We start from the raw sequence: 24380 nt of genomic DNA, 5'->3' as shown, positions 1-24380 counted from the left end.
AGGAGTTGATCTTCCTAGGTTAGTTATATATAAGTAAGGTCTATTAAATATATTTCAATGAATATGTTTTTCAAGTTAAAAGAAACATAGTCCTTGGACACAAAGACTGGTACAATAAAACTATCTTCCAAATGTTTCCTCTGTTGTTCTGGATTCACAGATCCTCCCCTTGCCCCACCCCCTTTCCTTTTATTATAAATCTGAACAGGCACTAGGGAACTGCTTCAGTGAAATGGAAATCACCAGAGGCCCTTTGCTTATTTCAGTCTTTCTTTAGCTCCAGTAGCCAAAACATATATATATCCATCTTGTCTAAGAACCACAGCAGTGACAACAAAAGTGTGAAAACTTCAGCTGGTTTAGTTCTAGGGTCTCCACTCATTTTAATGGTTTCCCATGCTGTGCTGTATAGATTCTTCCATTGACAGTAAGCTCTCAGCATCTTTCAGCTAGTCACCTAACCTAGGAAGTACTGGTGCTTTTCCGTCACGCATCACTGCCCCTTTCTAAACCCAGCCACCTCCTCCCCTCTCCCACAAAGGAACAGCCCATAATTGCTTGCCTCAGGGAACTATGTATACCCTGCACTGACCTTCTGAAGACTCCCTTGGATAACTCTGATTTAATTGTGTATGTAGATTATTCATACTTAGAAAGTAAAATTAAAAGTATCATCAGGCTCAAATTTACCCTTGAATTATAAGCTTTTCTCAAAAACTGTGTCCATTCAATGCCCTCTCCCAGATCTGCCAAATCACAAAAGTAAATATACTGATAGGATAGGTAGATGATTTGGAGATAGTCCATGACATTGAAATGCTTTAGAAATAAATGCCCATCACAGGACCCCCTATAACATTGACAGTGAATTACAGAGCTTTGACATGCTTTTCTATATGTAAGGAGGTGACCGTGATAAAAAGTGAAATTTAGCAAATATTGTGATATTAAAAATATCAAAAAGTAGTGATATTACCCATAAAGCAGAGAAAAATTGGCAACAGTATTGAACCAGCATTAGTAGGGTAATTTTAAAGATACCACTGAGGATTTTTCCACTGCACATCCTACCTGCCAACAACACAATCCTGACAAGATTCTGACAAGACTGGACAGGATGCTCAAGGCCCCTTTGAACACCTTGATTTCCTCTAAGCTGGTGGAGGGTGGTTTGTACTTCTTGCTGCATTTATGAACTACAGGGCAAGCACAACTGTGGATATTAGGATAAACAAAAAACCCATCTGATTCTCTAAAAGACCCAGCTGGATTCTGGGACATGCTTTCATTGCCTGGGTTTTATAATCTGGGACCCTGGCTTTAAGTCTTGTCACAAGACTCATGATCCTTTTGCTTCTGGTCATTGCCTGTGTTACAGTTGCTCAGTGTATCCTGTCCAAAAACTTAAATGCAGCGTTGGCACATCAGATGACTCAACAACTTATCCTACAACTGGCCCTAGTCCAACGAAGACTATGCCCTCTGGACATCCTCCTGGTCTTAACTGACAAAATCTTGACCATTGAAAATCTGGACGTCGTGGATTGATGCCTTGTGGTCTGACTTTGTCTGCCCTTGGCTGAAGAGGGCCATTAGAGAAGAGCAGCTATGATAGCCAGGAGCTGGCCTGGAAAGCCTCCGTGTGTCTAGGAGCCGGCCCAGCACTGACAGGTGTTTCCTATTGAACGTAAGCAATTTCACAGGTCACCAACATCAGATGAAGCTGCTCTGTAACTGATGGATCAAGGCGAAAACAAGCTCACTGCGTAATCACATCCGAGTGCAGACGAAAACACAAGCATTGTTCAAGCTGGAAAAATGAGGCATATATCCCCTCTTCTGGGTAATGTGGGGCCTTGCTGCTTTTCATCACACAGCTTTAGCCTCGCTTCACTCCTCTCACCTTCTAGATGAGATTCATGAAGACACCAATCATAGAGCCGCCTCTCTTTTCCTGACAGCATCCAATCCAGAGCAAACCATGCTTCTTTGAACACTCATCAAAACCATCTAATAAGAGCCCAGATCCTTTAAAGTCCTTCCCAAAGGGCTTTTCCTGAGATGCAATAAAGGGAACTTATCCAGCTCCAGGTGTGTCTGGTGGTCTGTGGCCAGCCTGTACTCGCGATACTAATTCTTGTGGCTCTCGGGTCTAAGCTGCTAAGGATCATTCTACTCAGCCTCGACCTCCTTAGAGTATCTCTGCTCCTTCCTTCACCACAGGTAACCCAGTCTTCTGTTTTCCCAGCCTGGAGAGCTTGCCAGAAGAAAACTCAAGTGGATTTGTTATAAAGCAGAAACTAACACACCATTGTAAAGCAATTATACTCCAATAAAGATGTAAAAAAAAAAAAACAAGTGGCGCCAGTCCTGCTTTCTCTTCTGTGCAGGAGGTCCATCACTTCCCTGCTTGCTGTGTTCCTTTTTCCCAGGAAGGCTGGTACAATTCCAGGGCCTCAGGACAGCTTGGCCTGACATGTCAGGGGAATCTCTAGGGAAGAGAATGTGGGATAAAGCCTTGGTGAGAAATGGGGTGCAGGAAACAGGACAGGAGAAACCGTCAGGTGCCGCTACCCCGCCAGGACACCTTGCCCCTGTTCCGCCCTAACTGAGGCTTGTACCCTGTCTCCTGCAGCCCCAGGGAGTTCCGGGCAAGCTCCTTGATAAGGGCAACTGTCAGCAACTGTGTGTCGTTATCCTGGCTGTGAGGTGTTTTCATATATGTACATACAGGTTGTCTTCCAAAGCTGGCATTCTGCTATATGGGGAGCTTGGAGAAGATACTGCATCCTCTGTGCCCACTTCAGCACTCACGGTCCTCTTTCTGAGCCCCCATAACCCCAGCCTCCACCTTCTCAGAGGGCACTACAAGGTCTCCCAGCCTCTGCTGGAGTGCCTTCCACAGGCCCGTTTCCCTTCACTGCAGCCGTCCAGGCTCCGGGCAGGTCTCCCTCACTGTCTCCCTCCTCACCATCGGGCCCTGCCCCCCACCACACTTTTCCACCGCATCACTGGCTCTTGTTCTGCCGCTAGGGCCGTCTCTGCCAAGGCCCCTCCATTCTCACTGGCATTCCCAGCCCCACAGCTGGCCTTACCACTTTGCTCCGGAGTCCCCTGGCCTCTGTGTCCTCATACTTGTCACTTGTCCTCTTTAACTCCCACTCATCCCCACCGGCTTCTTCGTCTTGGCTACCGGGGTCTTCTCTGTCCTTAGACCCACCTCCTCCCCACTTCCCCCTTGTTCACCATCAACGTTGGGCTTCTTTCTGACACCAGAGCCCTTCTGGCCCCTGGACCACAGTCCTAGTGGACCATCTCCCCAGCTCCCACCAGAGCACGCTCTTGTTCCCCAACTAGACACCACTTTGTCTCTGGGGGTCTATTCTGTAACCCCACGTTCATAACAGCATTATTTAACAATAGCCAAGCCATGGAAACAACCTAAGTGTCTATCAATGGATGAATGGATAAACCAAATGTAGCATAGATATACATTTATATATATACATACATTATATATATATTCAATATATATATATTATTCAGCCATAAAAAGAAGGAAATTCTGTCATTTCCAACACCATGAATGGACCTTGACAGCATTTTGCTAAGTGAAATAAGTCAGACCAAGACTAATACTATATGATCTCACTCATATGTGGAATCTAAAAAGAAACGTCATAGAAAAAGAGACCAGATTTGTTGTTACCATAGACAAGAGGTGGGGGAGTGGGAATGGGATAAAAGTGGTCAAAAGGCCTAAACTTCCAGTTGTAAGACAAGTACTAGGGAAGTAATGTACAATGTGATGACTATAGTTAACACTGCTGTTGATGTATTTTGAAAGTTGGTAAGAAAGTAGATCCTAAAAATTCTCATCACGTTAAATTCTTTTTTGTGTGTGTGCATCCGTATGAGATCATGGATGTTAAATAAACTTTTTAATCATTCCACAGTGTGTGTTAGTCAAATCATGCTGTACACCTTAAACATACAGTGTTGTATGTCAATTGTATCTTAATAAAACTGGAAGAAAAAACAACTAAAATGAATAAAAGGAAAAAAGAAATGCAGTCATCGAATTAAGGCCTTGAGTCTTCAGGAATACTCAGGGAAGGGGCAGCTGTTCAGAAAAGTTACCTCCAAGCCACTCTCTGCTCTCCTCAGGTTATCAGTTCAGTCTGATGGGGGAAGCAAGTGGGAAAGTGATGGTTCTCAGGGAGCAACAGCCTGTCTGGAGCACAGAGGGAGGTGGTGCCCCAGGGAGGGAGCTGGGATTGGGTAGAAGAGGTGCAGGGCAGAGGCCCTGAAAGAGGGGACCTGGAAAGGCACATTTTGCCCACTTAAAACTTGCCACAGAGTATGAGTTGGGATCATTTTCGTGCTATAAAATAAAACAGTCCCTTAACCTCCTGTGATGTTTTACAGCCAAAATCCAACAGCCAACTGAACCAGCCTGCACGGCTTTGCTGCCCTACCTGCATCAGCCCGAATCCAAATCCGTTTCCTGTATCTCCCCAGGCATCTCTGAGGACCCGCCCCGCATGGCTCTCGCAGGAGGTGATGGCCGCAATGGTTGTTGAGTCCACACAAAACCATTTCCCAGCTTCTTGGATGCTGGCTTTGTTGGCTAACATCCTTCGAAGATCCTTTGCTTCAGTCTTGTCGGAGGCAGTGACCCCTGAGGACAGGAGAAGAGAGAGGGTGCTGTCTCCAAAATGGAGCTTGCATACCCAAGGGAGAGAGCGTGGTACACTGGGGTGAGGGAAATAAGTACTGGAAATTCTGTTTCCATTTGTTTTCTCATCGAATCCTTCAAATTTATATTTTTGTAATATTTCATAATGTTTGTAAAATATCAGGATACAGGAAATTTGTAAAATGAACAAATATATTCGGGTATCCTTAAAAAATTCTTCACTAGTAGTGATGTGTAATTAAGAAAGTTTTGATGGATGTGCTCTATGTCATCTGTTTTAAAGAGCCCATCTGCATGAGGGCACTGAAGGAAACATACTGTCACCATTACTAGCAATAAAAACGATGATAGCTACTGTTTCTGGGCACTGAATCAGTTGCTTTATATTTATTTCCTCATTCAGTTCCCATGATAAAAGTTCAGTATGTTTTCTTCAGAGTCACCACCCTGGGAAGGATCCTACTTAGTCCACCAGGTTGGAAATTCTTCCTCTGGGCCAGTGTAGTGTCCATCTGAGTTAAATCAGGCTCATTAAACCTCTACATTTGAATGAAAACAACCTTGCCCGGGTTAATCACCTGGTTCTTTGTGCGTTAGCTTTTTGCAACATGTGACTCCAAAGAACTTTTGGGGGTTTCCAGATATCACATCTACCTTCACAGGTAATCTGCCTTCATGGGTGATAATTTAAAATTGGTTCCTAGGCAATTCCAAAAGAAGAATGTTTTAAATTATGCTGGAAATTTCCAGGGCGACTGATCGAAGGGGTTGGGGGAGGACAAGGTTTCTTTGGGTTTATAAGCTGTTGTATTTTACATTTCAGAATTAGCCACAACATTATACATGTCTGAAACTGAGTAGGCCTTTGTTTTACATACAAAATGAAGGAGGCGTACGAGGGAAGAAAAGATTCAGAGAAAGAAATAATTTCCAACCAACATTTGACTGATCCCTTGCGTTACTGCAGACATTTAATCAGTCATGTACGTACCTTATGGGGTCAACTAGAAATTGTGAGGGCAGAGGTGGGAATTGGGGAATCCATGATGCAGACATAACACTGTTACTACACACATAGGACATCACGGGGATTAAGGGCACATGCTACAGAGCCCGGCATCCCTGGGTTCAAACCCTAGTACTGGCTGTGGGAACTTGGCAAGTAATTTAAGTTTGCTGTGTCTTATCCATTTTCTCATCCATTAATTGAGGATGATAATAGCACTTTTATCATGGGAATTAAATGAAATAAATGTAAAGCAACTGATTCAGTACCCAAAGATAGTAGCTATCACTGTTTTTATTGCTAGTAATGGTGATAGTATGTTTCCTTCAGAAATGAACACAGTCACTTAACCTTTTTATACCATTTGACCTCTGCCCCTAGCATATTAAGGCCCAGGCTATCGGTGAATCCAGGCTGCTGGGGTGAACCTTGGACTGGCCCCTACTTTTGCCAAAGTGTTGAGGAAGGCAATGAATTTTAAGATTCCTTGACGTTCTAGTCTGGGAAGTAGGCCTCCTTACTCTCCAGACTATTAGCACCTGGGAGGCAGACGACACCTGCTAGCACTGGGCTTGCCCCCAGAGTAGGGCTCAATTCCTGAGCAATTATGCAATTGAATTAGATCCATAACCCTGCCACGTCCGTAAGAATTTGATCTCACGGGAAAGACCTGATTTGAAAATTTTGCGAAGTGGACTCATATCTGTGAGCTGACTTGGGGTGTCCGGTGCCTAAAATGTTTATACCCCTGTGCAAACACGATAGTTACTATTCACACCTGAGGTCATTTTTCCCTCTTTGGGAGGTTATCACTGATGCTCCCTTAATCTTGAACTTGTGTAGATCACCGAAACACCCATCCAGTTCCCTCCTTCTCAAACACCAGCTGAAAATTAGGCAGAGAAATGAGAGTGTGTGTTGGCCGGGGCAGAGTTGCTCTCCTCAGGGCCGAAATTGCCTACTGGGAATTCCAGCAAAGTGGTCACATGGAGGTTTCTGGACCCAGCTCCAGGCCCCCACATTGCACCGGAAGGGAACAGGCCAAGACTTTGAGGCCAGGCCCAGAAAAGGGAAGAAGCTGCACACAGAACAAAGAACGTCTAAGCGAAATGGTCCATATCGTACCTACAGCAGCTATGGCTCAGTTTTCTTCATGATTGTGAGTTTTAATAATTGAATGTACTTTGCCATTAAGGAGGTCCTCTATCGGTCTCTCCTGTTGTTTCAACAGCAGCTTTGCGTGCAAAGGGGTCTTATCAGTAAAGGTATGCAGGTGGATTCACTCATTGAATATTGATCAATGTTGGTAAATTAATCTTATTCCCTAATGGATGTACTCCATACTCTGGTCTAATTCATGTCCTTCTGACCACACCCCCACCCCCGTGCTGAGCCACCTCCCACAGAGCACGCACTCTCGGGTGAGCCTTCAGCTCTTGGCTTTTCTTTGAGCAGAAGGCTTCTCTCCTCTCAGAATGCATCTTCCATACTCTGAAGATACCTGTGGCTCTCACAACTTCCCCCTCCAACTCTGCTCTCACTGTGGGTACTGGACCTCAGGACCTTTCAGAGGTCTTCGCTGGTGATGACAGTCAAGACGTCCTGAGATCTCCAGAGTGGACACTCTCCCCAGATCCCCCAAGAAGACCCCAAGACCCAGAACCATCCACAGACTCCACAGCCTCATGATCCTCTCCTGTCTTCAAAGTATGCTGAGAATGAGACGAAATGAGAACAGACCCTACCTCTTAGCACGACTCTGTAAATAAGAGCATAGACAGATAGACAGATAAAAACTAAAACAACCGGGCTTCCCTGGTGGCACAGCGGTTGACAGCCCGCCTGCCGATGCAGGGGACGCGGGTTTGTGCCCCGGTCCAGGAAGATCCCACGTGCCGCGGAGCGGCTGGGCCCGTGAGCCATGGCCGCTGAGCCTGCGCGTCCAGAGCCTGTGCTCCGCAATGGGAGAGGCCACAACAGTGAGAGGCCCGCGTACCACAAAAAAAAAAAAAAAAAAAAAAAACTAAAACAACCCACGCACTGCACCTAGGGGAAAGTCTTTGTAAGCACCATGGTGTTGAGCAGCTGTAAGGAAAGCTGTGTTTTCTTCACCCATAAACCCCACAACAATACCTTCAGAACTGTATTGCGTTTAAGTTGTATCTTCTTCCCCTAAGATACTCTGACAAAGCATTCTAGAATCCAGGACCACCCCAAGATCAGTTCATTATATTCTTGCAAGAAAATCAAATTAAAAATGTGTGTACATCATCAAATTTAACCTAATTATTATGCTTTTATAACTTTCATAAAGTATAAGGACACATGTTGAAACACATTGTTCTATCTGATCATTTTTATTTTAGATCCGTGGACACAAAGCTCAAAGGACACCTGAGCAGGGGACTCTTCTCTTTAGAGAGAACTTCAAACAATCCTCAAAGATGTAAGTGATAAGGAATTTTTGTTCTTTACTTGTGAAAATGCTAATCCAGATTCTCTGGCTCCAATTCCTTAAGTTGGAAATAACACATAATAACGATAACTAAGAGTTCATTTTGTAAAACATCTTTGTCTTCATTTTAGAATCCAGTGCGGGAAAGAGACAGGAAGTAGTGACAGAAGGCTGGGAAATGGAGGCAGCGGGAGGGGACGCCAAGCCCATGGCAGAGCCTTAGCAATGGAGAGGGGTTGCTACTCTTTGCTGCTCTTAAATTAGAGCTTGTCAGTCAAGTAGGCATTCACCCCCAGACAACCAGCAAAGAAAGACAAGCAGGTGGAACAGAAATGAGCAGCAAACCGTCCATACCCAGACTCCACTCGCTCCCTGTATGCAGCTCATCTCAGGACGCCAGAGCCTGGGGGTCAGGCAGGTGCTTCAAGCTCAAAGCCACAATCAGAAACCACGCCGCTCCCATCCCTTTCTGCCCTTCACATTTTCAAAGCTTCATCCAAGTTTTAACTTTTCATCTTACTAAAAGTAAACAGCATAGCTTTTTTGAGGAACCTACTGAGTGAACCCAAGCAGCAGGAATGTCCACGTGGCATGATAATTCCTTTGAGACTTTAATTTGTGTTTTGTTTTTTGCGTTTTCTCTCCCTCATTGGCCAGGCCTTCCTTTGTGTTCCTTTGACTGAGGTCAGCCTCTGTTCCAGGTATTTGTTTTTAAAAGCGTGAAGTTATTAAGGGGTATTAGGCTAGAGGGAGGGAAGAGAAGTGTTTTGAAGAGTGGAGAAAAGAGAGGCTCTGCACCCCACCCCCAAGCAGGGGCCTTCCTACATCCCTAGACATTTCAGGATGCTCAGCTGATTTCCATCTGCCAGGATCTGCATCTCGGTGTCAACGGTCTCATTCCCTTGGAAGTTCTGAAGAGTGTGCCACCTATTTGCATGGAAGACCAGAGGAGCAAAGAATTAAGCTGCTCTCCTCCCAACAGGCAGATACCCCAGTCAATGGCTCTTAGAAGTTGATGTATAAATACCCCAGCTTCTTGGCCCTTGTGTATAATCATTCTGCAGTGTGTTTTGCACAATCCCTCAGCGTTTGCTTGGAGGATTGAGCTCCAGTGCCCACTGTGGTAGCCGGCTTGACGACACACATTTTATTGGCTTTCTTCCCTTCCCTGTATCCCCCAGCCACTTCATATCAGCATTCCCTGAACCTCTCAAATAAACCACCTGCACCTGAAGTTGTTTCAGGGTCTGCTTCTACGGGAACCAAACTAAGACACCTTAAATACTGACTCTCCTCTAGAACATCTGGTATCTCAGTCATAGAAAGAATACTGGGGGAATAGATTCAGAGTATGAGTCACCGTACTATTTCTTGTTTTTCAAATTATTCGGAAATTAGCTCACCTGGGTGTACTTTTTGCTTTCGTAGTGACATTGATGGAGTTGGCAATTAGATGGAGTACATGCTGTGATTTCTCCCACAGAAGAAATCATTCTTGAGCAAAGTGAACATCTAAAGAATGTCCTGGATTGCCCACATGCAGAGATAATAATCAAAGTATTTAACTGGTACAGCATGGTCCTCAACCAATCATAAAAGATGCTGGTCTACATGCTGCAGGGCTGCCTTACCAGCTGACCATAGGCTCTGCCCAGTGAAACACAGGGGTCCCAGTTCTGCCTGGATGAAATCTGCAGGTAGGCTTGAGAGGTCATTGAGCAGAGAAGGGTTTACTTGGCTTTCTCCAAGGGGGCTCAGAGGTAGGTGGGTATGATTTTGATTCCTCCTCAGAAAAAGAAGTGATGTGTAGAAACATTTATTGAACATCTCTGAAGGGAGCTAAAGGCCCAGCAGGGGCCACATCGGCAGGGACTTTGAGAACTTTACATTCCAACATATTATTTGTTTTCTTCTGAGTATGGAAGTAAAGCCACAAACCGCATCGGGTTTCCTTCTGGAAGAATGTCTCTTCTCCATTGTGGGTGGTCTGGGCAAGACCAAAAAGCAAAGCAGCCAGCCTGTAGGTATGTATGTGATCCAAGGTAAGTCCATCAGTCTCTCCTGGAACTATAAAAGTGAAGCAGAATGATGAAAGGATGGGAGAAAAGGTCGTTGGAGTTCATTTACGCAGTGAGAGTGCTAATTCATTCATGCAGTAGGGATGCTATAAAGTATGGTCAACTGCTTCCTGCTACCCAGACCCCAGAGCCTCCTGGTTACTCTTCTTGTCCTTGAGCCTTTCATTGGCTCTGGGAGCCTTTCGGTAATTTCCTTTTACTGCTTAAAATTTCCAGAGCTGGTTAATTTTACTTACACCTAAAGAACAATAACAAAATTGGCTCCTATATGCTTATCTTCAGCCATGTTTGGTGGAGAATGGACCTCTTGGAAGATTGTGTGGCAGCAACTACTGAAAAGGGAAGAAAAGAAGCCAGTCCCTGGATCTTCAGCAAACAAGAGGAAGAAGACACAAGAGGTAGGTGTGGGCCTGAGGGACACGGTGTACATCCCTAGAGGAAGATCAGCTTCACCACAGTTGGCTCTCAGGCACCCAGGGAGCTAGAATTCCAGCCTGGTTTCTCCATGGCCTCCCAGGTTGACCGGCTTGGGAGTCAGGCATTCCTCACAAGCAAAGCCCTAGTAGCTTGAGCAGATACTAGGAAAAGGACAGAGGCTCAGGTCAGGCTCTCTTCTTGTTAGCAATTCTGGTAAGACAGGGAGTAGGTGGGCATTGAAATCATGGGCTAGGACTTCCGTGGAAGTCCAGTGGTTAAGACTCCACGCTTCCACTGCAGGGGGGTATGGGTTTGATCCCTGGTTGGGGAACTAAGATCCCGCGTGCCATGTGGTATAACCAAGAAAAAAAAAAAAAAGTAAAGAAAAGAAATCATGGACTAAAATGAGGCCTTGCTACAATATGTGGACTTATTCTTAAGAATATGGTAAGAATATGTCACTTACTATGACATTTACATTTACTGCACAATAATTATGTTTATGCATATTTCATGGGAACCGTAATGTGAACTGGGTGGATTTTCCTTTTTTTATGCTTATTTGCATGAAGAAAAGTGAGAAATGAATTTTCTGTCGTAAGTGCGACCATTCCTTTGCCAGTGTTGGGTACAACACAACCATATCAAACCCTCAAAGAGGGGCCATCTAAGCACCTGCCAACCTGGCCCACCCACAGAGCTTTGCCTAGAAGCCGTGTCTCTTACAGAATTTAGCTCGAGCTATAATATCACTGATGACGTCAGTCTATGTCCGCGGGGGTGGCAGTGGCTTCAGTTCCTGACTTGAAGGCTGAGAAACCACCTGAAATGAAACCAGAGGTTCAGATTGAAAGATTAACTTTCAGCAGAAATAAGATATGAGCATTCCCGGGATGTCAGCCCTCCAGGGAAATCTTCCAAAGCAGACAGTCCCAGATCCTCTTTCCCCCCTTCCTCTCCTCCTGAAAGGATCCATTTCCTCAAGAATCACTGAAAAACTTCCAGATTGCTTTCCTTCTCTCTCTCTTTTTCTGAAGACTTTTGTTTTTCTTGCTGCAAAAGTCAGATTTGCTTCTTATTTCGTGCAGGCCTGGCAAAACTAGATCCCCAGTAAATCTTCAGTCTAAAACTGCTTGTAACATTCTCTCAGTCATTCAAGAACTCACTCCTTTATTCACTCATTCATTCATTCAATAAAATGTTTTAAGCACCTACTGTGGACGAGGATGTGTGCCACACTGAGCGCACAGTGCACAATGATGCTCAAGACATACTCATTCCTTTGTAGGTGTATGTGTGCGATATGCATGTTTGAGCATATGTGTATTATCCCCTAGAAGGTTAATCTTCAGTAGTTACTCATGTGTTTACCATAATTGTGCTCTGCTCGGATGTCTAGAGATAAAGACCCCTGGTCCTGATCCCTGCCTTCAAGGACCTTGAAATAGAAAATAGAAACTGTTTATTTGAAATTAAGGCCATAAAATGTAAAACTGTTTATTTGAAATTAAGGCCATAAAAGGAGAGAGGTATATACATACCATGGGCCTATAGGAGGCAGACTTAATAAGAATTGGTATGGCTGGATGTGAAGGGAGAAGGAACCAGAGAACCTAAGAAAAAAATATGTTTTTTTCTGGCTGGGATGACTGGGTATGTTATAGTGCCTTTCACAGAGGCAGAAAATACAGAAGAAAAAGCAAGTTTATAGTGAGGAGGCTGGTGAGTTAGTTCAGTCTGGGAGGTGCTGAACCTGAGGGGGTCTGTGATCAGCCTAGCAGGGATTTCCACCTGGACACATCATGGTACCTAAAGCCCTGGTGTCACTGAGGATGCTCAGAGAGTGAAAATGTGTTCAAAAAATTCAGAAAGTGGGTAAAAGCTTCTTGCACCAGGGAAAGAAAACCCATCAGAGGAAGGCAAACATATTCTTTTAAACAATCACACTAACTCTCAAGGTATCACTCAATGGCTCAATAACCAATGAGATGTAACAAGAACCCCCAACATCTGGCAGAAGGGGAATGGAAGCTGGGCATGAAGAACACTCCAAGGAGCTCAGTGCTTCAGAGAACACTAGGGGTCCTCCCAGGCCCACTGCTGACCCTATGGGCACAGGCCCAGGGAGGCCCAAGGTACACCCGGCCTTCTGGGCTCTCACTCACTGCTCATCTAAACAAAGCACTGGCCTACCTTTGAGGTATTGAGCCACACTCCACGTAGGGAATTTTTTCTGGTTTACCTTAATTCTGTCTGTGAGAATCCCAACAGCCTGCAAAAGGTGTTCTTTGCTGTCCCAGGTACCAACAGGTTGATGGATTTTTTTTTATCAAGCTAGAAAATTCAGATAAGAATGTCAACATCTGGATGGAGCAACACATTTTTCTGCTGTCCTGATTTCTCCTCCTTATGTTCAAGGTCATAGACACTGGCCTTATCCCTTTTCTTTATTCCCACAGAATCAATTCTACAAGTCCTTTCACAGAAAAGAGAATCAGAGAAATACAGTAAGATTTGGGAGAAGTGGATGTAGCATAGTTTTAGTTAAGCACTCAAAAAAAATAAAGAAGTTGTTTCAAAACAAATAATGAGCACCCAAAGTCTAGATATTTGCAGTCAAAAATAATTGGAAGGCTAGAAGTCTCGGTTTCTCAGACAATTTAAAATAAAGCCTGGGGGAGTTCCCTGGCGGTCCAGTGGTTGGGACTCAGTGCTTTCACTGCCGGGGCCTGGGTTCAATCCCTAGTGGGGGAACTAAGATCCCTCAAGCCGTGTGGCATGGAATAGAATAGAATAGAATAGAATAGGGGAAAACCTGGAAGCAAATATCCTGATAATTTGGGTCCCCTTCCTCCAATTTGCCTAAAGGACAAGTTGGTTCAAGTAGGGTTTCATTATAATGTTTTGATCTACACAGATTAAATTTACTATTTCATGAACCTCAAAGGGATACCTGTAATAGTACCCTTTATAAGATTTTCTCAATTTAAGTACATTGCATAATATTAATTACAAATTGTAATTACAAAACTCATAAGATACTTTAAAAAAGATATCCAATAACTGGTATATCTTGACATGTTACAGAAATCCCAGTGGAAATTATGCAAGTACCCGTGTTTTGAAGCCTAGGATAAATGCAGATAGATTTCCAGTTTGGGTTAGCTTCTGTGAGGAAGGATGAAGTGGGGCCGATTGAAAGTTTCTAGCTGAGTACCTGCATCAAGCCAAATTTAAGTCCTTTGTGGTCCCAGCCGTCTTGCCGGATGGTTCCGCCGTGGCTTTCTCTGGAAATGATGGCTGCAGTGAGAGCAGGGTCCATGCAGTGCCTGACTTCTTTGATTAGAATTTGTAAGACTTGACGACCTTCAAATCCATCTCAGCAAACATTTCAAAACCATGGATGCCTACACCAATAGAAAATAAACTGTTTCCTCCACTCCAGAAGAGACCCCTTTTTCAAAGTTTAATACGTTAGCCACAGGTCTGACTGTGGCCCACAGGCTTGGGACAACCATTTTAGGAACTTTTTTTTTTTTTTTGCGGTACGCGGGCCTCTCACTGCTGTGGCCTCTCCCGTTGCGGAGCACAGGCTCCGGACGCGCAGGCTCAGCAGCCACGGCTCACAGGCCTAGCCGCTCCGCGGCATGTGGGATCTTCCCGGACCGGGGCACGAACCCGTGTCCCCTGCATCGGCAGGCAGACTCTCAACCACTGCGCCACCAGGGAAGCCCCTTAGGGCATTTTTTGGTCTCTGATCGTATAAACCCAGAAAGGTCCCCAGCCCCAGATGGATACCACTTCTGCTTTCTTTCTTGTTCTCTTTTCTGCCACATCTGGTGCATTGGGAAAAGTCTTGGACTAGAAGTCAGCCAACCTATGTTTGAGTTTGGTTCTGACACTACCTAGCCCTGGGCCCTCAGGAAGTCTCTCTTCCTTGCTGAGCCTCAGTTGTCTGATCTGTCAATTGGGAAGGTAGGAGTAGATTGACCTTGTAGTTGCTTCCAGCTCTGATATGCTAATACTGAGACAACATGGAGAAGACTTCGGAACAGAATTACACGAGAGAGGACGTACAGAGAGCGTTGCTTAAAAGGCTCACGCTGTAACCTGAAGTCGACACAACAACAAACGAAAAAACAAAGCCAGAATTTGATATTTTATTTAAGCAGTCATTTCAATATGTAGAAATAAACACCTCTCGACCAGGTTTGGAAAGGATGAAGGGAAAGTGAAAAGAAGCAGCTTGATGAGGGCGTCAGGATTCTGGTTTTCTCTCATTTTTAATTTTGATATTACTACTATAATAATGAACTTCTCAGGATTAAGCTCCTTCCTAAGAAAGAATCTGAAAATGATGAAAGGGGGCTAGCCAAATGCTTGCCTGGCTTCACACTCACTGCCGGCAATCACCCTGGTGATATCACAGGTAGCAGCAGAGGTCTCCATGGTCATGATGGCACCATAGCAGCCATGGTACAGGCGGGAACGCAGGCGAGGGTTCATTGAAAGGGTGAAGGAGCGTGAACCCCTAGAAGTGCCTGCGGGGTACAATGATCATTCACATGAAGCCTGCGAGAAAATACTGCTTGGAGTTGCTGTCATGAACATCACTCAACCAACGGCAAAGCCATAGGCTTAATCCTCCCCAAGCCCCTCCCCAAGACCCCCAGAATGGCTCACCAGAAGGTATTCCAAACTCAGCCAGGAACCTGTCAGGATTTTACAAAGTGGTGGCCTTATTCCTAAAACATAGGTTTAAGTTTGAGAATCCATTAGCAGATCTCCGAGCACCTGGCTTCAACCTGCTGCCTTCAGTGTGGCTCTACCGCTGTGGAGGAGCTTTTAAATGCCAGCATGCAGACTCACCTGCCTCTTCTCACCTTCATGCTGTACCACTGATCTGGGAGGAGCTTTATATATGCTTTAAAACCCTCTTTAAACCACTGACCTCATTAGGCCTGATTATAATGGTACTTGGGATTTAGGTGGCCCTTTTAATAAAAGGATTTCAAAGCATATATTAACCACTATTAATTAATCTAATGAACCCCCAAGGTGTACTGGAAGCATATATTTGACGGACTGTTTCTGGGTATCTAAAATTGTGCTAGGCAAACAGCTTCTAAATTTGAGAACAAGAAACAGATACTTAGTCTAAAAAAGATAAACAAACAGGAAATACTAGCAGCTGCCGTTCCTGGATTGGTTGTTTGCCTGCAACGCTGAGCCTGCTGTTCTTTGTTCTTCATTCCACTCTCACATGATTCCCATAGCAACATGTCACGTGATCTCAATGGGTGACCTTGGCTCCTTGCTCCACTTCTGCCTCTGACAAGCAGATCCAAGAGTGTCTGCCTGCTCTTGGGAGGTCAGTGCGAAGCCAGGGACTGGGAACATGGGTGCCAGTTTCCCAAACTTCCTGAGGAAATGGGAAAAAAGGATTTGGCCAAGGAGGAAAATTTCTTCAAGGATGGACTGTCTTCAAACTTCTGTCTAAAGGAAGAGACGGAGCACATTGTGCAGCTCCAGAAACAGGAAGTGGAAGAGGTATTTTCGAAATAGGCAAAGCGCATTTCCCAGAGGGGAGGAGGGAATCTGACAGGGGTCCTACCAGCAGTGTGAGAAATTAACATGACTGTACACATCCTTCCACTTATCCACCAAGTGAACAGAGATGTGAGGGAGACTGAGCAGGAGACAGGGAAGACAGAGGCCCGGAGTCAAGTGACTTTCCCAGCTCCCTGGCGATGGGTAAACCACACCTTCTAGGAGAACATGCCCTCCAGAAGCTGATCTCTGCTCTCCCCCACTGCACTCACTTCTGCCCGGACTGCCTTCCTGTTTGCAGAGCAGCCTGCCCTTTTAAGTGGCCTCCAGCCTTGCATTCCAGGGAAGAAGGGTGGGTATGTCCTGAGCCACTGATGACCCTGCTTCGACTATCAGGACCTGTTCCACCACCACCATCAACGCCACGGTCAGTGCCGCTCTGTAAGAAGGGGTTTAGCATGGGTCCAGCTGCTCCAGGGTAGCCCTCAGGAACACCTGGGCTTCCACCAGTGACACTGGCAACAGCACTCTGACACAGAGCTCATGGCCCTCCCAGTGCAGGGGCTTATGTGGGGCTTCCAGGCTAAGGGTAAGGAGAAAGTTCAAGAAAGGGAGAAGGAGAAGTGGACCAAGAATTAAGTTAGGTGAAAGATACTAGGTAGAGCCTGAAGCTGTCCTTAGATGCTTCTAGAGAATAAAAGAAATAATAAAACATAGAAAGGACTGTTGAATGTGGAGCTTACTTTATTCTTCTCCCTGTTTTCAGATAGTAGGGCTACAAGTCCTTCCAGGTATGAAGGTCTTAATGTCCAGGCTCTCTGCGATTTATTTATTTAGTTAATATATTTATTAATTTATTTATGGCTGCGTTGGGTCTTCGCTGCTGCGTGCGGGCTTTCTCTCGTTGCGGCGAGCGGGGGCTACTCTTTGTTGCAGTGTGCGGGCTTATCATTGCGGTGGCTTCTCTTGTTGCGGAGCATGGGCTTTAGGCGCGCGGGCTTCAGTAGTTGTGGCACGCGGGCTCAGTAGTTGTGGCTTACGAGCCCCAGAGCGCAGGCTCAGTAGTTGTGTCGCACGGGCTTAGTTGCTCCGCAGCACGTGGGATCTTCCTGGACCAGGGCTCAAACCCGTGTCCCCTGAATTGGCAGGCGGATTCTTTACCCCTGCGCCACCAGGGAAGTCCCTGTCCGCTGCAATTTAAGTAATGGTTTTCAAAGTGATGTGGATTATGAAGCTTTGCCCAAGTTGTGAGACTACAAATGAACATTTATTTGACACCCATCGTCCATTAGGTTGCTGTGGACATTGTATCACTTGATCTTCCCAACAACCTTGTGAGGGAGGTATTATCATTTATTTTAGAGATGAGGACACTGAGACTCAGAGAAGTTAAGCAACTTGTCAAAGATGGCACAGGTAGGACATGGCAAAGCTGGGATTTGACCCTGGACTGTGAGATTCCAAAACCCACGCTCTTCTACAACATCAGAGGTACTAGCACCATGGACCCATGACCCAGCAGAGTGATTACTGTAACAGGTTCAAATCAATTAATTTGCACACAAAACATTGTCTGTGGCCTGAATAAATAACTCCAGTCATAGATATTTACCAGTCATTCAGGTAGATGCTGTTGTAATTTTTAAATACAGATGAATATGAATCCACAGTGGCTTTTTGTCACTTTATATCTTCTCTGTTGATAACAATGGTAGCTAACATGCATTGAGCTTGCACGGTAGGCCTGGTAGAATAGTAGTAAGGAGTACAGCCTAGGTCTGAACCCAAATTGGTTGCACTCTAAAGCCTAGCTCTTTTGTAAAATTTTTATTTTATTGAAGTATAGTTGATTTACAATGTGTTAACTTCCGCTGTACAGCAAAGTGATTCAGCTATACATATATATATATTCTTTTCCATTATGGTTTATCACAGGATATTGAATATAGTTCCCTGTGCTCTACAGTAGGACCTTGTTGTTTATCCATCATATATATAAAAGCTTACATCTGCTCACCCCAACCGTCCCTCCCCCAGCACCTTCCCCCCTTGGCAACCACCAGTCTGTTCTCTATGTCTGTGAGTCTGTTTCTGTTTCATAGGTAAGTTCATTTGTGTCATATTTTATTTATTTACTTACTTATTTTGGCAGCTTGCAGCATCTTAGTTCCCCAAGCAGGGACTGGACCCCCACCTTCAGCAGAGAAAGCACAGAGTCCTAACCCCTGGACCACCAGGGAATTCCCTGTGTCACATTTTAGACTCCACATATAAGTGAATCTTTCACTTTCTGACTTACTTCACTTAGTATGATCATTTCTAGGTCCATCCATGTTGCTGCAAATGGCTTCATTTCATTCTTTTTTATGGCTGCGTAGTATTCCATTGTATACATGTACCACATCTTCTTTATCCATTCATCTGTCAGTGGACATTGAGGTTGTTTCCATGTCTTGGCTATTGTGAATAGTGCTGCAAGTGAACATTGGGGTGCATGTATTTTTTTTTTTTTTTTTTTTTGCGGTACGCAGGCCTCTCACTGTTGTGGCCTCTCCCGTTGCAGAGCACAGGCTCCGGACGCGCAGGCTCAGTGGCCATGGCTCACGGGCCCAGCCGCTCCGCGGCATGTGGTATCTTCCCGGACCGGGGCACGAACCCGTGTCCCCTGCATCGGCAGGCGAACTCTCAACCACTGCGTCACCAGGGAAGCCCCAGGGTGCATGTATCTTTTTGAATTTTAGTTTTCTCTGGCTATATGCCCAGGAGTGGGATTGCTGGCTCATATGGCAATTTTATTTTTAGTTTTTGAGGAACCTCCATACTGTTTTCCATAGTGGCTGCACCAATTTACATTCCCTAAAACCTAATTCTTAATGACTACAATCTACTGACCCAATGGGTGGTTAAGTACAAGTACTATCATGTGAGGATCTTAGTAATTTTTGACATTTGAAAGTAATTACGTAGTGATTCTCCATCTCTTCCTAGGGATGCCAGAAATGACTATGCACGTGAGTTGTACTGATATTGTCAGGAGGGGATTGAGGGGCCCTTGTCACCTGCTATAATCTCCATCAGTCTCCAGGCTTCCCAAAATAAAAATACAATCTATATGCAAGCAATGTCCTTGCTGTACAAATGGAACTCTGTGACCAGACCCCTGACCTCCTGCCCCTTCCAATCAGTTACCTGCCTCTCAGAATTTACAATCTAGCAATTGTCTGGTAGCCTCTGGTGAGTCATGATACATTTGGGGTTCCTGGCACTAGAGGTGAGGACTCTAGTCACTCCTCACATCTAAATGGCTCAGCAGCAGACCTTAAGCCAAGATGTACGCCGGTTCCAGACAGACAGCTTGCTTCGATCAGTCTTCCAAAAGCGGGGTATGGCAGGAAGATCCCTGGCCTGGAAGTCTAGAGACCTGGCTCACAGTCTCAGATCTGCCACTAACCAGCTGCGGGTAACCACCAGTGTAGACATCATTTTCCCACTTATAGAGTCAAAAAGTTGGATGAGAGCAGATGATCGCTGAGGTCTCCTCCGGCTCCAGCCATCTACTGGAGTTGGTGAGTCAAGTGCATCCTGATCCAGAAGAGGGAATAAGTATGGGAGGTTGAGTGGAGAGGTATGGAAACTTGCACTGCGTTTCTGTTCTCATCCAAACCACAAGTGCGGGGCTTCCCTCGTGGCACAGTGGTTATGAATCTGCCTGCCAATGCAAGGGCCTGGTTCGATCCCTGGTCTAGGAAGATCCCACATGCCGCAGAGCAACTAGGCCCGCGCACCACAACTACTGAGCCTGCGCTCTAGAGCCCACGAGCCACAGCTGCTGAGCCCATGTGCCGCAACTACTTAAGCCCGCACGCCTAGAGCCCGTGCTCCGCAATAAGAAGGCTGTGCGCCGTAACAAAGATTAGCCCCCACTCGCCGCAACTAGAGAACGCCCTCACGCAGCAATGGAGACCCCAAAATAAATAAAATTAAAAAAACCCCAAAACCCAAGTGCCATGCAAGTCATCCTGTGTTTAAGGTGGCTTTCAAAGTTAATTTTCTCTGGTTTTCCTCTCTATCTTGCAATTGGTGAGGAGTAGAAGACCTTTATCATATGTAAACCCAGGTCTTAAATTTAAGACCCGATTCATCAACCATTTTCATATTGACAAGGGCAATAAAGAAAGAGGTGTCATTTGCTTGCTTGTTAGTCTCAGCCATAATTACAGATTTCCTTGTCAGGCTGGGTGACTCATGGCAGATATGAGTGCTGCCAATGAAATTTTTAAACTTTGCATGTGTCAAGAGTGGCCTCAAAATTTCCCCAAATAATGTAAATGGCTGGCAAATATAGTAAATTGAAAACTCAAGCTGCTTTTTTTTTTAAATCATAATTGTCAGAAGACTCTCCGATCCAGGTTCTGGTCGCTGTCACTCATAATTTGGGGCCCAGTGGGGGCCACAGTCGGGGGACTCATTATTGTGGCACAGTGATGTCCAGGTCTGAGACAAGAGTCAAAGGCCTCTGGCAAGTCCAGTAAATTTTCCAGTTTTCTTTCTGCTGCCTCTCTATTTCCTAACCCCAGTGTCCTCCCGCCCCTTAGACTGATCTGATAACAGAGTTGTAGTCATTGATGACAGAGACTTAAAGTCATATCCTTTTCGGGTACTATTTATTCATGTATTTATTTATTTATTTTGGGGTGTGTTGGGTCTTTGTTGCTGCGCGCAGGCTTTCTCTAGTTGCTGTGAGGGGGGCTACTCTTTGTTGTGGTGCATGGGCTTCTCATTGCGGTGGCTTCTCACCTCCCTCCCAGAACTAGTCTGTGGTTATAGACACGGGGTTGCTTCCACCATGTTGTCATGTGTGAAGGCTGGCCACAGCTCTCCATTTCTCAAGAACAGCCAAGGATGATTATCATGGGTAACTCCTTTAACTTCTGTGAGCCTTAGTTGGGCTTATCTGTAAAATGAGGCCATGATAGTGATGCCCTATGACTTTGTTTTGAAGATAAAAATAAATTATATATGTGAAAGCATGTTATGAACTGCTGTGCTTCCTACAGATGCCAGTTATTATGATGGGGTTGCCCTCAGATCCCGATGGGTTAGCTGGTTGTTGATTTGTTCATTTATTTATCCGCGGGGCTTCAGGAAAAATAATGAAGAGTTGACTTACAGGATAGGAAGTAACAAGTAAAACCCCATTTCCTCCAGGAAGGAAATATGGCAGGACAATCAAGGGCTATTGCTGCGACTCTGTAGCCTGCCTGGTGGGACAGGAGAAGAACAATACCAGAAATAGCCACACACAGCCCAGACATCTACTGCACGGCCTATAGAATGAAGGGGCTGCCCGAGATTGCATGGCAAGGCACTTTGGTAACAATGGCTAGTGGAAGGGAGCCCTTCCACAACATTTCACTAAAAAGTTTAATTTAACCTCAAGATTTTTTTTTTTTTTTTGCAGTACGCGGGCCTCTCACTGTTGGGGCCTCTCCCGTTGCGGAGCACAGGCTCCGGACGCGCAGGCTCAGCGGCCGTGGCTCACGGGCCCAGCCGCCCCACGGCACGTGGGATCCTCCCGGACCGGGGCACGAACCCGCGCCCCACGCAACGGCAGGCGGACTCCCAACCACTGCGCCACCAGGGAAGCCCCTTTTTACTCATTTTTAAAAATAGGAATCGTTATTACACTGCAGTCTGGGTCCAAGTCTTTTGTTAGTCATATGAAAACTGAAGAAAGGAATTGCTTCTCTGTAGAGATATGAGCACAAAGGCGCTGATATGTTCAGTGCCAAATTATCTAGAAAGTATCTGTCCACTTTGAGAATTATCAACAACTCTTGGCTGAGCTGGACTGAGCAGGATTGTGACGTAGGCAATGTCTTTTTAATATCTTATATTTGTACAATGCTTCAGAATTTTAAGTGGGCTTTTGAATAAGTTAAAAAACCTGAAATAACCCTCCAAGAAAGGTCAAGCAGATTTTATTGCCCCCATTATACGTACAAGAAAAGAGATTAAATGATTTGTCCAAGACCTCCCAGCCAGTAAATGGTGGAGGTGAGACTAGAACCCACACATTCAGATGCTGAGTCCAGGGATTTCCTTCCCATCATTTACGGGACCAGATGAACCTGAAAGCGTTGTTTCATCATGAAATTCCAGGATTCAGTGATTTACATGTTTTGTCATCTCCAACAGCCAGGCTTTAATGCCCTCACTTACCACCTGGCTGAACAAAGCACCCCTTCACGGTCACCTAGGCCCACTTTAATTTTGGCACTGCTCACTACCTGTCCACCGTCTCCGATATACTCACTCCCAGTCCCGTTGGAAATTGTACCTGTTTGGAGTTCTGTGTTCAGAGGCTTTCTAGACCAGTGCTGTCCAACAGAAATATAACATGAGCTACAACTTTGATTTAAAATTTTCTATTAGCCACATTGAAAAAGAAAAAGGTGAGATTAATTTTTGTAGTATATTTTATTTAGCCCAATACATCTAAAATGTTATTTCAATATGTAACCAGTATAAAAATTGAGATATTTTACCGCCTTCTTTTAATACTAAGTCTATGTATTTTAGAATCACAACACAGCTCACGTCAAACTAGCCACGCTGCTCAATAGCCATGTGGGGGCCAGTGGCTACCATGTTGGACAACACAGTTCTAAATGATGACTACTAACATAGGCTTTGATGCCCTAAGGCAAAGGAGTAGCCTAACACAGGATTTTTTTGAATCTGTGGAGAAGACGTTTTTGGGTATTTCAAGCTGTGCCATATGCCAGGTCAGGTCAGCTCTAGGCTCCCTTGAGCTCTGCTCTTGTACTGACCTCAAAGTGGAGCTATCCACCCGCTCCCCTTCCACCCTGCTTCTGACCCAATATACATGACCTTTCTCTGGATCATCTTCACAAAATTGGCTCTCATTTTCAATTGACATCAGAATCACTTAAGGAGATTTTCAAAAATGCAACTTCTAGTTTGAACATGACTCCATTAAGTCATCAGTTCCCTTTTCCTCTTGGAAATCATCCAAAAGCACTAAGAACAGAAAAATAAACTTTTCTTCTACAGCCTTATGAATCACAAAAGATATGGAAGGGCTACTGAAAGCAGTAGAAATAGAGAAGATACATGAAGATATGAAGAAGGTAAAAGAAGGTCCGGAGAGGACAAGTTGATGATTTTTAAAATAGGCAAAAAGCATACATCGCTAAGGTAAGGAGTACACCCTGAGGCGTACAGGGTAATTGTTGGGAGGAAAGCAGAGGATGGAATAGGAGAACACACAGGTAGCTGTCAGTTATTGGTGATATTTGAGTTTGGTGTGGGTTCACAAGTGTTCATTGTATTTTAAAAATAAATAATAGAGGAAGGCCACAAATGGACTAATGATGTGTTTCACAGACTAAGGTTTATGATTTATCTATTTTATGCATCTGATGTTTATGAAAAATATATGTTAATTGCATTTGTAAACTGTAGCAACAACGAAATGTATTTTAAAAAGCTCTCAGGGCTTTTCGTTCTTACTCAGATGGCATAAGCCCACTACAGCCTATCTCACCCTCAGATGACATGGAAAAACTGGATGAAATGCTGCCAGACAGCGTTTCCTTGATAACCATTTCGATGGTTGTATTGTGGCTGTGTAGGAGAACGTCCTTGTTTGTAAAAACCTCACACTACAGTATTCAAAAATAATGAAACATCATGTTGGCAACTTTCAAATGGTTTAGGGAAAAATGAGTTATTTGCAGTATCTGTACATTTGAGACTGCAACTTTTCTGTAAATTTGAGATTGCTTCAAAATCAAAAGTTTAGGGAGTTCCCTGGTGGTCTAGGGTTAGTCTTCGGCGCTTTCGCTACCGTGGCCTGGGTTCAATCCCTGTTCGGGGAACTGAGATTTTGTAAGCTGCGTGGCGCAGCCAGAAAAAAAAAAACCCAAAAGTTTACATCAAAAAGAGTGAAAAAAATGTTAGAAACAAAAAAAGATAATTGCATGACACAGAAATGATTGAGGATTAGCACCCAAAATAATTTCTATCCATCAAAAAGAAAAAGAGATGCACTGAAATAAAAAATGAAAAAGAGCTGAGAAGGAAAACCGTAAATGAACATGACAAAATGTTCCACACCTTTAGGGATCAGGGGAATGCATACGCTAACCA

The 24380-nt window shown here is 44.8% G+C and overlaps 1 protein-coding gene across 1 annotated transcript; it reads right to left on the bottom strand.

Annotated features, from left to right (window-relative positions):
• Positions 1-11361: 11361 nt before the first annotated feature.
• LYG2 (lysozyme g2) lies at positions 11362-16665 on the bottom strand. The gene is given in 8 exon segments (XM_065891599.1): positions 11362-11419; positions 11421-11478; positions 12849-12983; positions 13869-14003; positions 14006-14062; positions 15056-15196; positions 15992-16077; positions 16478-16665. Coding segments are annotated over 8 exon segments (858 nt in total).
• Between the last annotated feature and the right edge of the window lie 7715 nt (positions 16666-24380).

This window comes from Phocoena phocoena, chromosome 14 (assembly GCF_963924675.1).
Source record: "Phocoena phocoena chromosome 14, mPhoPho1.1, whole genome shotgun sequence".
NCBI lineage: Eukaryota > Metazoa > Chordata > Mammalia > Artiodactyla > Phocoenidae > Phocoena > Phocoena phocoena.
This window is presented reverse-complemented; position numbering and strand designations above follow the sequence as displayed.